This window comes from Sitodiplosis mosellana, unplaced genomic scaffold (assembly GCF_009176505.1).
Source record: "Sitodiplosis mosellana isolate CC-2019 unplaced genomic scaffold, AAFC_SMos_1.0 Smas_scaffold_6165, whole genome shotgun sequence".
In the NCBI taxonomy this organism is placed as follows: Eukaryota; Metazoa; Arthropoda; class Insecta; order Diptera; family Cecidomyiidae; genus Sitodiplosis; species Sitodiplosis mosellana.
This window is the reverse complement of record NW_022601406.1, coordinates 4685628-4699305: the sequence shown is the minus strand read 5'-3', so window position 1 is coordinate 4699305 and position 13678 is coordinate 4685628. Positions and strand designations below refer to the sequence as shown.

Genomic DNA, 13678 nt, shown 5'->3' with positions numbered 1-13678 from the left:
CTAACAATGACAACGCTATTTTGCCGACTACAACAATCATATTGTTTGACGACATTTATTTGCAGCGATGTGAACTGAATTGCCGTTTTGTTTCGCTTGGATTTATTGGATTTAGGGAGAGACAGAGAGCGAGAGTGAGTGTGAGACAAAGAGTTTGTGGGCATAACTCGGCAAAATGCGCGAGATATAATGATTGGCGATGCAGCGAGCGCGAATGGGACACGTGATTTACATGACAACGGTCGCATGAAATGATGTGATCTACAGGGTATTCCGCAGATGATTGGACCAAGCGCTTTGGTTGTGCTTTTAAAATTAGTGCCAATTGAAAGAAAAAATGAGCTTGAAAGAATCACATTCCCGCAAAGAAAAAATCGTTTGAAGAAAACAATAATTATTGATGTTAAAAATATTTCCATCTTCAAAATGAAGAATGTTGTTAATCGCTTTCAAAATATAAATACTCACTGCCTAAAAATAAATTTCAAGCCGGCACCTACCGAAAAATACGGCTGCGATCCACCCTTTATTCGCCAATACTGGCAAGAGTCGAGAGAACGAAAAAGAAGCGAACAACAACAAGAATGGTTTTGCTAAAATCGTGTTTGCCTTTGTGACAGATGATGATGACAACGACAGCGGCTATGATGATGATGTTGGGAATAATTCGGCGTAAAAATAATCGCATGCAGTGCATTTGGGCTTGGAGTAGATTAAGAAAGAGTATGCGAGTGCGAGTACGAGTGAACGAGTGAGTGAGAAAGACGGAAAGAGAGAGAGAGAGATAGGGATAGAGGTAGAAAGACAAAGCGCCAGCCCCAGGATACATTCATAATATTTCTCACTCATTTGTGCCTGTATCGCAAATATTTATAATAATCCATGGTGTCGATGGGTGAATGTGAGTTGGCTTTTATTGCTGCCTATGTATTCGCATATCCTCATAATATTCTCCAATTTGATGAGTATCTTTTTTTTTCGGAATACATGCTTGACGAAGCAGACAGACATATGCACATTATGTCATACGGTCTTGCCATGTTTATTTAGTCGACCACTTGAAACTGAAGTAATGGTTGTTGTGCGCCTGTTTGCCAAAAAAAAAAGAAAATCATCCATGCACACTGTCACATACATTTGCCGACCACTACATTGCCAAAAATTGTGTGTATGTCGGCACACGCAATCGACCGGATCCGAATCCGGAGCCGACACACAAGCGAGCAAGCGATCAAGCGACGACGCGGCCAATTGAAAGGGAAATAAAACCGGATGATCTAAAGTAAAGAAGGGGAAAAAAAACGAGAACCATCGTTAAATGAATGAAGTCATATGGAAAGTGGATTTTGTGAAAAGTGCGTTTGAAATGGATTTTCTGGCAGTTTCACCTCTGAGAAAGAGAGAGGAAAAATAGAAATAGAAAACACGGTAATTCTGTTTTTCGGAAGACGCCGCATCGCCGATGCTTCCATGATGATACTAAATTTTTCTATAATTATTTGCAGCTGTCATATGAATGTTTGATTTGAGCCATACCGATATCGAGTGTGTGCAGTTGGCCGAGATGATGCTAATACATAATAAAATTCATGTGCCGAAAATAAAAATGGTTTCCGCCGTTGTTGCTGCTGCTCTTTTTTCTCGTTCGACCATTTCAACAAATCAAAAGAGCAACAACAGCAATGATGCTTCTTCGAGTAACTGCTCATAAATAATAACAACAATTTTTCTCTTTATTTCGTGTTTCACTTTATTCATTTTGTTTCTCATGGACTGACAGAGATTATATTCATCGTGTCTTTTGCTTATAAAATGATTGACTTGGGTTTCACCATTCGCTTCTTAATCCTCTTGTAGGGAAAATTACATACAAAGACAGAAAATTAAAAAAAAAAAAAAAAAACATAAACCCAAAGAGAAATAGATAGGAATTCGAACAAATTCAATTCGCCTTACAAAAAATATGCAAAATAAATGTGTCTCCAAATATTTGACGGTTTGTTTGTTGGTTTTTTCTGTGTTTCATCTTCATAACAATTACAAAAAAGCATTGGATATTATCTGAGTTTGATTAATATTTTCATCTTCTGTTAAATACGAATGTTGTGTTTGTTACGCATGCGCGTCGCACTTCAAACGACCTCCAATTTACCGGAACAACATGAACAGTGATCGACACTATTAGGCACAACTGCGTAATCTTGTCGCAAATTTTTATCCTTAATATCAGTGAGGAGGTTAATAATTTTAGTAGCCGTTTCTCGGGTATTTGTATCATGATGCGACTGTTGGATGTGACTGTGTAGATCCAATTTCGCTGGATGGTCGTGGTCGTGGTTATTATGTTGACAATTATTTACAGTCGTGCTTATACTGTGTTGACTTTCATTGGTTGCTGGTTCTTCGGTTAAACCGTTAACCGGTTCCTCGGTCGAACTGTTTACCGGTGCCATCGCATCGGCAGCATCTTCAGGAACTTTTTCCGAATTATTATTCGTCGTATTTAATTGTGCCATGATCTCTTTGGCATTATTAAATCCTTTTTGCACCAACAGCAGTTCGACCAATTCATTCAATTGACGCAATTTATCCTTCATATCTTCACGATCGGCCGCTATACGTGACAATTGAATATCCTTTTCAATTTCACGTTGCTTCAATAATCGCCGTTGCGTTTGATACAGTGCAATGTATTCACCGATGGTTTCGGTTTCACTTTGCAATTGCGTCACCAAGTGCTCGAGACGATGCTTCTCCTCCGTTAAATCGGCAATTTCATTCATTGTTCGCTTGAAACGATCTTGAAGTTTGTCCATTGCCTCGTTGGTGGCAATGTTTATGGTCGATGTTACCGACACCACATCGGAATTGTCCAAGGCCTCTACGGATTTACTCTCATCATCGTGGTCATGGCTACAGTGTCCACCATGCTCGCTATGATTGTGGCTATGGTCATGCGAGTGTGAATGACCATGCGAATACGAATGATCATGTGAATGTTCGTGCCCGTGGTGATCGTTTTCATGCCCATGCTCATGTTCATGCTCATTTAAATGCTCAGATTCAGCCGCTGCAACACCTTCTCCCAAATTGCTTGGAACGTCATCGCCTTCAGTCGCCACCGATGGTGCCCCTTGCAATTTGGCACGAAGTTTCTTGATCTCCTTATTTGCTGCGTGCAACCGTTTTTGCAATTCCGTAAATTGATTAACCCCATCATTACTGTTGCTATCCAATCTCTTGGTGAGCTCCTGGATTTTCGCATCGAATTGCGCATTTTCATGGGTCAACCGAATCATTTCCTCATCCTTGAAATGCAATTTCTCTTTGATTGACTTCAATTCATTCTCCAAATCGGCAAATCGATTTCGAACATCGCGATTTAAATACACTTCACTCTGCAACTGGCTCGTCAATTCCAATTTATCGTTGCTCTGAAAAAATGACCGAATTTTAATGATTTTTCATTTTCAAATTACTTATGGTCAATGCATTTGTTTGGAAATTGAAGCAATTCATTCAAATTAATTTCTTTTACTTCAATTTTCATTCAAATTAAACGAAATTATTTTAACACATTTTAAGTGTAAAAAAAAAAATTCATATTAATGATGAATGAAAAATAATGCAATGATGAACAATTTGTATCAATGAAAATTGAACCAAATTAAAGGCAGACATTTCATTAAAATTAAATCCGAAAATTAAATGGTAAAATTGAACACAACAAAAATTAATCCATCAATTAAATCGAAAAGTGGGCAATTCAAAAATGAAAATTGGTAGAATGAAAATTAAAAAAAAAGAGTGAGAATTTAATAAAACCGGGAATTGTCAAAGGAAAAATTCACACCAAGTAAATTGTGTATGATTTTCATTAAAACCAACACAAAAAAACACAAACATATGCATTTAAATTGAAGTGAAAAAAAAATTAACTAATTAATTGTACTGGATGACAAAACGTGACTAACCACTTGTACGTAAGCTTGTTGCATTTCCTCCAATTGTTTTCTCAATTCTTGATTTTGGGCCATTGCTCGTGAGGCGGCCACTTTATCGCTTTCAATCGTAGCCAATATGTTTGATGTGTCGGGTCGTTCGGTGCGTAATCGTTCCAATTCCGATTCGATTTCCGAGAGTTTTGCATCTTTTTCCAGTAAATGTTGTTGTAATGTCAACTTTTGTGTGTTATGATCCTCCAAAAGTGCCTATAAAATAGAGTAAGAAAAATTATCAAAATTCCCACGAAATTCTAACGAAAACTTCAAAATTCCAATCACTCACATTCAGATCGGTTTTCTCCTTTTCAATAGCACTCAATTTCTCTCGCAGTGTACTCAATTCTTCTTTCACCTGGGGTGTGGTGTCATTTTGGGTGTTTGCATCATCCACTTTAGGTTTTTCATCGTCATCACGTAAGGCGGCCAATCGTCGTTGCGTGCTAAGTTGTTTTTGTATTTGTTTTTCCAGCTCTTGTACATGGTTGACCAGCGATTCCTCACGCTTGGTGAGTTTTTCATTGGCTTTGGTGAGCTCTTGAATGCGTTGCGTCATTGTTGTCGTTTCGTTGGTCAAATGTTGTACATACGTTTGATACTGTTGTTGGGTGCGATCACGGTCATTCGTCAATTCCGAAATCATATTTTGTAATTCAATCAATTGCCGTTCCGAATCCAAAATCTGTTGATCGTTTTGGTTAGGATGTGTGTTCAATGTTTCATTTGACTGTGTCAAATCACCGCCGGTCAATTGTTCCAAACGTACGCGTGCCATTTCCAGTTCGCTATTCTTGGCCGTAATGACATTTTTCAACTCATCAATTTCCTTTGTTTTCAGTGCGAGTTGATGTTGAATTTCGGTATTTTCATCGCAAGCCTCTAGATGCAAACGTTTCAAGCGTTTGCTGTCCTCTTGCAGAGTTTCGAGTTCGGTGCACAGTACCTGTTGTGATCCATCATATTTCTGATGTGATTGGGCCAATGTGTTTAAATCTTTTTCCAATTCGGACACACGATGCCGTGATGCGTTCAAACGGCCTTGTAATTCAACACATTTTGACTCGTATTCGGTGAGCCGCTGATCTTTATGCTGCAGTTTAGCGGTCAAATCGGATTTTTCGCCCACTAAAATGTTCACAGTTTGAATGTAAGCATTGACTTGCTGCTGCAGCTCTTGAACCGTTTGGCCATTTTGTCGGAATTGTTCGAGCTCTCGGTTCAATTCTTCGATTGTGGAATGTTGTTGGCTTACTTTTACACTTAGCTCATGGTTGCGCACCTTTTCTACCTGCAACAAGTTTGCGAGCTCTTGATTACGCTGTTCGAATTGTGCAAAATCAGCAGCCGCGACACTTGCTTGACTCGCTTGTGTCACTTGACTCTCCTGATTCGGTTGCACAACGTCGTTAAATGCATTTGACAATGGTGGGTAGTATGGTTGTTGTTGCGGTGGTTGGCCAAAAGTCGATGTTTGGCTAAAACTCGTGAACTGTGGAAACGCCTCAGTATGCGACGTTGACTGTGTCAAACTTGCTACGGTATTCGTCGGTGCACCAAACAAATGCTGTAAATTCTGCGACGTTTGTGTTGGTTGTGGAAAATTTGCGATATTATTGACCGGTGCTGTAGCCATATTCAACGCGATTTCCGACTGTGAACCGAGCAAATTTTCAGCCGTTGAATGTTGATCGAATATTTTGGTTGAGCCAATGTTTGGTGCCGGATCAATGGCACCAAAGTGCATATTGATTTGTTGCAGTTGCTGTTGTTGTGGTGGTGGCGTTGGCGATGGCCGAATTTGAGCCTGAATCTGGGCTATCGCATCGTTCTGTATGCTCTCAATGCATGCATTTCCGTTTGTATTTACACTTGATTCGGTTCCGCATGAAGTAACCGTGCTATTTGACGTCGTTTCTACTTTTGCCTTCGATTGGAATTGCTTGAGCTAAAATACGCGAACGAACAAAAAAAAAGCAACAACAGAGAGAGAGAGAGAAAAAAAAAGTCATTGAATTATTACATTAGAAAAAAAAAAATTGTACGGTATTGACGTGTCACAGACACAGCGACGTAGCACAACATCAGAACGCTGTTTTGGCGTTTGTTTGCATTGTATTTGGAACACGACAATTTTCTTCGTCTCTCTTCTATTCAGAGAAATTTTTTTTTGTTCTTCAAAACGAAAATCATGTCACCACGAAACCAAAACGAGGACTACCTACCTTTTTTCGAGCTGCAGCAATTTTTTCCGCCTTTGAATTATCGGACATTATTGTATATTGCACACGGTTGATTCGGTATAATGAACGAAACTTCAAACTACCCGAATTTTATCGTAAAACTGCTACCATTCAATGCAGGAAGTCTGCATACGACACAGACACACTGATAAATTATGGATTAAAAACACGACACTTTTTTTCGGCCAAAATCGAACGGTAGAAAAATGAATAACAGAAAGACAAAAAAAAAGAAAAATCAAAGAAAGAGACGGAAAAAATCCTCCCGTATGTATTTCAGAATGGGCCAGATAGTCAGTGCTTGTGATCCGTGAAAGCAAAAAATTATGAAAACAATCACATTGAAAAAATCAACAGTCACCAAAATATGTCCATGTCGTTATTAATTACAACAAAAAACACACACATCACAATGTTTTGTTGCATATCGATAAATGAACTTCTTTCTCTTTTTGCTTTCGTTTAAGCCGTGTCACTATTCTGTCATACCGTAGTTCACGGCCAGTGGCACAGATAGCGCTCGGGTGCATACATCATCATCACATGACATTTGCTTAGAATGGCGCGCTATTCAAATCTATGGCCCAAATTATGGATGTGTATTTTTCGATGAGTTTTTTTTTCTCGTCATTTTGGATATTTTATTTATTGGAGAGTAGAAACAGAATTTTGTGGTGATACACTACACAAAACTCCGTTTTAAATATCAAACAACGATTTCGGCTTCAACATTTGCTTTTTTTTTATTGGATGAGTCGTAAGCTTTCTCAAAACTTTTCGTGTTTCTTCTCCTCTATCATTCCATGTTAATATTTTTTTGATTTGTTTGGTTTTTTTTCTTCAAATTCCAATTTTGATTGCACCATGCCAATCAGTTATTGATATCGAATCGAGGCTGATTTTGTTTGGTGATGGCATAAAAATGGAATATTTATTCTTTTTTTTCTTCTTCTTCTTCTTTTTCTGATTTAAATAAAATATGCAAGTTGTTGACGTTGGTCGCGTGCACAGAAACTGAATCATGAAAACGCAAAATATCAGGCGATGTGAACGAGGGTAACATAACGAACAAATTGCGATCTAGCGATGGAATTCAAAGGCTTAAATCGGATTTCAACCATCAAACCCACTGCTGCTCATAAAGGAATCGGTTAGTATCATCACCTTTTTCTGTCTTGCACATTTTTCTACACATAATTAGTTTTGAGTTCGAGCTTTATCGTTGCGATTTTAGATTTTTCAAAAAAAAAAAAATTCACGCGAAAGAATTTTACTTTATTGCATATTTTCCGAAGGATTTGAAAAACACACACAAAATGAACATCATTGATTCATTATTATTTGTGAAGAAAAATAGATATTATCGTCAAAAATAAATAAAAAAAAACCGTTAAAAATGCCATCTCATTTGATTTTCAGCCACAAAAAAAATGCTTCAAACGAAGAATGAGCCGTCACAGATATTTTGACATAGCTCATCATCACGCTGGAATGGATGTGAAGTGAAAAAGGCGGCAAAATGAGTGATTTGTTTGTGATTAGTCGGGCGGATATTTTTGCCATTTATCCGAAAATCCTCGCCAATATACTACATGCGGAGGAATTAAAACGTGCCAACGAAGGAGTTTTATCGCGAGATTTCATACCATTGCCAACAGACAGCGATTATCAAGAGCGTGTATACTATCGCCTGCTCACTGTGCAAAAGGGTATCAACGATTTAATCGACAGTGGCATGTAAGTATTTATATCTTATCGGCGCTTAGTTTTCATATCTTACCTTCAGCTAATACCACTGAATTGAAAAAAAAATGAAAAAAAAATTTATATATGAAACGAAAAAGTGGATAAATATGAATGAAAATTTTCCTTCAAAGAAAATATAAGTCAATTTGTGGTGTGAAGAAGATATGCGCTTTGATTTAATGACAAAACTTTGTATATAGACCATTGGAGGAGGTGGTTGCAAAGAAAATCAAGCAACAATGGGACCCGGACGCACAATTGAACATTTCGCCATTATCAACACCAGCGTCGGGCTTTTCATCGAAGCGAAAAAAGTGCATCGTCGACGATCCAATGGATTTTGTGGATGCTCATATGCTGTCCGCTTGGAATCTCAATGACTTGACCAGTGCGGGGAAATTGCTGCGTAAACCTCCGCTCACCTGTCATTTCGATGATGAACATGAAATGCGACGAGTTTATTCAATGATCTACGATGTTTATCGGTGTAAGTGCTTCAAAAGTTTTATCGAACAACTTCAGTGCGTCTCGTTACGCCACGTTTCCACTTGCAATCAATCGAATTGTGCATGCGATTTCAATGGATTTTCTGAATATATCGCGGTTTTAGTGTTTTTTGTCGTCTTGTTCGCTTTTTTCCATTTCCTTCCTCAATTCATCATATCTTTCGTCGAATTTCGTTTTTCTTTCTCGTTCTAATTTTTTTTTTTTACATTTTTCACCTTGTGCATTTTCTGTCTTCCCATTTGTTGTTTACATTTCAAAAACCGTTTTTCCGTTTTTCTTCCGTTTCTTTTCGTCTATTTATCCTTTATTTCGTTTGTTTTTAGAATCAATTTGAGCCTCCCGCCATAAAAGTTATGTTGTGGCTTGGATGTAAGTAGAGCTGATATAGTAATTTCGTCTGATGTTGTTTCAAGTCAATTTGTTATACCGTTTCAAATCGATTCAAGCCGTTTTGTCACGAAGCGATTGATTTTATTGCAAAGTGACACGAAACGAATGAAGATATATTAGCGTCGGTCGTTTTGACCTTAAAAAAAACTGCGCTTTGGCATTCGGGAAAGCGTCGTTCGCTCCGTATTTTCCCAACTAAACAACCACCCACTCGATATCGGTGCAATCGGCCCATTCCAATATCATTCAATATCAACACGGATTGGTTGAATGGTTTTTATAATTGAAAAGTCAATGTGGATCAAACGAAGCGAGGGAAAAAAAACGCGTGCACAATTCGATTCCATTGACAGGGCAGCAGTTGAATAGCACATTTATTAATATATGCACTATGTCATTTAAAATCAAAATCGTTTCGTTATTTCAATATTTTATCGTTGATTGAATCGTTGATTAACTTTTGTTGCTTTCATTTTTATTGAACAGATAAGCATATCCTGAATCAGGCCTTGCATGATGTACATTTTTTCGAACATTTTCCACAGGTTGGTTTCGAGCTACTGTTTCAACAAATGAACGTACACAAATAATGCATGCACGCAACGCTTATGAAAAAGTAAAGGGAAAATAGGAAGGCTCATTTAAAATCACGCTCAACAAAACGACGGCACATTTTATAATTTCATGTCAAACGAGGTGTCGCGGCTATTTTTTTTTCGTTTATCAGTTTTTCGCATCGAATAAATGAATGTAGTTAACTTTGGAACCGGAAAACAAAACGCTTTTTTATTACCAGAATGTGAACAAGGGAATTGTCAGATGAAAAAAGAATTGCAAAGAAAATTAATTTTCAAAATACATTGCAAACGTGTGAACTTTGCATATTTCCTCAGTTAAAAGCCTATTACTTTGCCGCGGTTTTGAAGAAGGTGCGTTTTTCATGCTTTTTGTTCCGTTTGTTGTTCTATTTGGTTGTAAAGTTTATTATCACCGTTGTTGTAGCTGCAGTTGGTGGTACTTTAAGTAAAATTCAATTCAATATTATACACATTCAATTCAAGTATTCGAGTAAATAGTTTTCCACCGGTTTCTTTCAACCAATTTTTGCTGTTGCACTGTCACTTTTATTTCTGAATAGAAAAAAACGTATGAATATTTAAGTTATTTTCTATTTCCTTGGTGATTTCAGCTTCGAGATGATCAAAATCGCGTTTGGCTACTACTGTTCGATTTGCATATGCGCCATTTTCTTAGACGAGACCCAAAAGAACGGGCGAGAGAAAAAGAACTGTATCATGAGTCAGATTTGCAAGGTAACTTTTACACGTTATTTTATACCCGCCAAAGCCATTGACCGAAGTTTCTTCCAACTAAACTCTAACGTCAATGCTTTTCCTATCCCGGTAGCTATCTTCGACAACATTTGGAATAATCGCATTCATTTGGCAGCATCAATATCACGACTTCGAATCAAAAATAGTGCACTTAACTTGATGGAATTGTTGCCACCACATTTGCAGGATGACAAAGTTGCGATTGCCACGGCAAATCCTATTGTTACTGGTTGGGTCAATCCATTTAAGTTGAAGTATGTAACATTTTGATTCAGCGACGAACTCAAGCTATTTCATTATTATTTATCGAAGAAACTTCCGTTGAAGATATTTTTAAACACCTTATATTGACTCGAAATGCTAGTTTGAAAAAGTATTTTGCTAAAGCGGTACCAAAAGAAATCTCATTTTCTATTACAGATCGAAGGCGGAAGCGATCGAGTCATTCCGGAATAATGGATTTATTGAGTCTGAAGAAACGGAAGATGGTGAAGTGGCCCTGAAACAGTGCCACTTTAAGTTTGATAAATTGTGTCCATTATTTGTGTCGTGCATCCCAATGTCGCGCGGACAATTTGCCAAAAGTGTTCTGATGAAAGAGCATCAATTTATTATGCAGGTGCGGGAATTTCATATATTTGGTTTCGATTAATTTCCAAAGATATTTTTTCGATTTAAAAAAAAAATGTTTTATGTATCGTAATTTGTTCATGCAGGATCGTGCCTTTACGTTGGGTCCGGTGATTTTTTCTCGTCTGCTCGAGTATTTCGAAGTAGAAGGTGATGTTATTCAAACACATTTATCATCACCTCGATCGATTGCCTACATGGCAGCCTTATTTCAAGCCAATCATCGTGTGAATGATATCATCATATTTGGGGCTGGCCAACGGCTTAAAGAGTACAATGATTACATGCGTAGGCTCGGTATTAATAACATTCGAATAAGATCGGAGCATTTCAACCAAATGTCAATCCAATCGGTGGTATTGGAGAAAGTTGTTGGTGTGTTTATAACACCGCCGAATTCATATAGTGCCATTAATGATCCAATTGATTTGATCTGTAAGTGTGATTGGTTTTCGGTGGAAATATTTTTTGATACTATCCCTATAGATCCATTTAAATAATGGATTAGCAAAATGCAATACACATAAATTGATATATTTTCACTAGGTAGTCGGGGTGGTGATCTATCAATGCTTGAAGTGTTAACAGAGTCCGAGATGAGTGAAAGTGGAAAAGAGCGCGTGGTCAAAATACTTGAAGAGCAACGTGAATCACTGCGTCTGGCCATGTCAAGACCGCAAGTTCAATTCATTTTGTACGGAACACATTCGATGGTTGAAACGGAAAATAAAGTCATGGTTAATATGGCCATTGAGAGTGTTAATCGGGCAGCTCATGCTCGACATGTGAAAATTTACAAAGAGAAAAAACGACTCGAAGCTCTTGCTGAACAAGATGGACTGAATGCCGAACAATTGGAGAAATTGCAGGGTGTTTCGTCGAGCAAGAAGAAAGCCAAACCAAAAGAAGGGGAAACGAAAAATTTACATGAATCGGAATCGTCGTCGGATGAAAGCGAAAGCGGCAGTGAAATTCTTGATGTTTCCAATTGGAACAATCCAATTGTTGACGATGAATACAGCCATGTTAAGGTATACTTTGACCATATAGAAATTGTGTGAATTAATCCTTTTGTGAGATTCTTCAGCATTTTTTTTATCCTTTTTGAGAAATTGAGAAATTAATCGTTCATTTCATATTGCCCGCATTCGTCAATAACACTAGCTTCTATTATTATCCAACATTCACGTCTTTTTCCTCACAAAATCAACGAATTTTCAAAGGTGCCAAAAACGGACATTTTCGAAATGATTGACATCCCCGACATGTGCTTGTATCAAAACAAGTGCATTGAATCGAAATCGGCTGGTTGCTTTTTGTCGCTAATCAAGCGAAAGAAAATAACACGACTAGATGAAAAGCATTTGATTTTAATGGCAGAAAAACGTGGACTGTTCGGCGATACCAATCCGAAAAAGGAACGGGCACGTATCCAAAATAGAAACGTTAAGAAGGAAGAACGAGTCGATATTCAACCGGTGAAAATCAAGAGAAAGCGAAGCGAAGAAATTGCATTGTTGGTGAGAGCTATATTTTCATTCAATCTATCTACTTTTTTGGGTTTCGATTATAATATTATAACTATTAATTCATTTAAATCGGCATTTTATTGGATGCAAAAAAAAAATATTTGAAAAAAGTGCATGCACAAGTTGCTCTCATTATATTGCATTATGAATCATAGCAAATCATAGTACAAGCTATAAGGTTAATATACTAAAATGTGGCAGAAATCACAGTGTATACATTGTGACGATCAAATATGATTGCACAAATTAATACAGAAGAATGCTTGTCTTATTACAAAATCATTCGAAAATCTTCAATAAAATCTCCATTAATGGTTAATTAACTTCTACATTCCCTTGCATTTAAACAGATTGATCGTTTGTCACAACATACACACTCGTCATTAATTCGTTGTGATAAATCTCGAAAGTCATCGCCTGACCATAAGCTAATACTGTTCTTTCCGCGGCTGTGTGAGTATAGCTATCAACATCACAAAAGACAAGAGGAATGGGTCAATAGAGAGGTAATTATTTTCATTAACATAACATTGGTAGATCAATTTGAAAAAATCAATACTGTGTCTGAATCTATTTAAGTGGATTGAATCATCGTACATGGCATCGATGCGATTCAAGGCGTTGCGAGCGAAAAAATGGTGGAAGGAAACGATGACATTTTTGAATTCGATTCGTGAAACGCACAAATTTCGAACGTCAAACATATTCGATGAAATCGAAAAGAAAAACATTGAACCGCTGCACCTGACACGAATCTCATCACCAGAAACGACAAGAGCATCGGCCAGGAGATATCATCGTCGTGCATATCCACTGTCGACTGGGTGCATTGACTTTGAACAAGATGAAAATCGAATTACACCACCAATTTATGACGATCACTTCGTGGAGCTACAGCGGAAATATCGACGAAAGAACAAGAAAAGGGCTAAACATTTATTTCAATCTCTCACTGAATTGCATCGCATCGAATAAACGAGCATTAGTTCTGAAGGAAATCATTGTTCAAGAAATTGAAAAAAAAAACTCATCGATAGTGAGATTGAATTTGAAAAAAATTCTAAAAAAAAGAAAATATTCTGGTTTTCGAAGTGATGTTGATGATTTTAATTTAGTTTTTTTCCGTTTTCAGTCATAGTTTCCCTGGCCAAAAGTTATCACTCCATCACTTTCGATCGCTATCAGCTGTTTCAAGCTGGTATATTTATCAAATAAATAGAAAAAAAAAATGTTCATTAACTCTTATCGTTGTTTGATTCTGTTGTTTTGATAAAGGGTTGTCTCCAAGCTGAAATTATAGT

The 13678-nt window shown here is 37.3% G+C and overlaps 3 protein-coding genes and 1 long non-coding RNA gene across 6 annotated transcripts in view; 2 read left to right on the top strand and 2 right to left on the bottom strand.

Annotated features, from left to right (window-relative positions):
* Positions 1–520, bottom strand: part of LOC129574628 (zinc finger protein OZF-like) — a 42133-nt gene extending 41613 nt beyond the window's left edge. The window contains exon 1 of the mRNA XM_055456889.1: positions 501–520. The gene's annotated coding sequence lies outside the window, so the exon portion shown is untranslated. The remainder of the gene's footprint in view (positions 1–500) is intronic.
* A 10-nt stretch (positions 521–530) lies between these two features.
* LOC129574643 (uncharacterized) lies at positions 531–1736 on the top strand. The gene is made up of 3 exons (XR_008688713.1): positions 531–901; positions 1004–1428; positions 1506–1736. It is a non-coding gene; the product is annotated as an uncharacterized LOC129574643 (long non-coding RNA).
* LOC129574625 (golgin subfamily A member 2) lies at positions 1725–7235 on the bottom strand. Of its 2 annotated transcripts, XR_008688712.1 has the most exons (5): positions 6224–6728; positions 4288–5946; positions 3975–4211; positions 1957–3434; positions 1725–1850 (listed from the first exon to the last, which is right to left on the bottom strand). XR_008688712.1 is itself a non-coding variant. In XM_055456877.1 (4 exons), exons 1-4 carry the CDS (start codon positions 6269–6271, stop codon positions 2133–2135), a joined length of 3246 nt encoding a protein of 1081 aa, XP_055312852.1. In that variant the 5' UTR covers positions 6272–7235; the 3' UTR covers positions 1725–2132. The 2 variants fall into 2 exon arrangements, 1 of the variants encoding a protein (XP_055312852.1); XM_055456877.1 differs by having other exon boundaries at positions 1725–3434; positions 6224–7235.
* Positions 7228–13616, top strand: LOC129574626 (uncharacterized). 2 transcript variants are annotated; one of them, XM_055456878.1, is made up of 12 exons: positions 7228–7391; positions 7661–7978; positions 8188–8474; positions 9371–9429; positions 10074–10197; positions 10292–10472; positions 10639–10837; positions 10935–11283; positions 11395–11879; positions 12072–12368; positions 12728–12883; positions 12957–13616. In XM_055456878.1, exons 2-12 carry the CDS (start codon positions 7761–7763, stop codon positions 13350–13352), a joined length of 2751 nt encoding a protein of 916 aa, XP_055312853.1. In that variant the 5' UTR covers positions 7228–7391; positions 7661–7760; the 3' UTR covers positions 13353–13616. The 2 variants fall into 2 exon arrangements, with proteins under 2 accessions (XP_055312853.1, XP_055312854.1); XM_055456879.1 differs by lacking the exon at positions 7228–7391 and having other exon boundaries at positions 7433–7978.
* Positions 13617–13678: the final 62 nt, after the last annotated feature.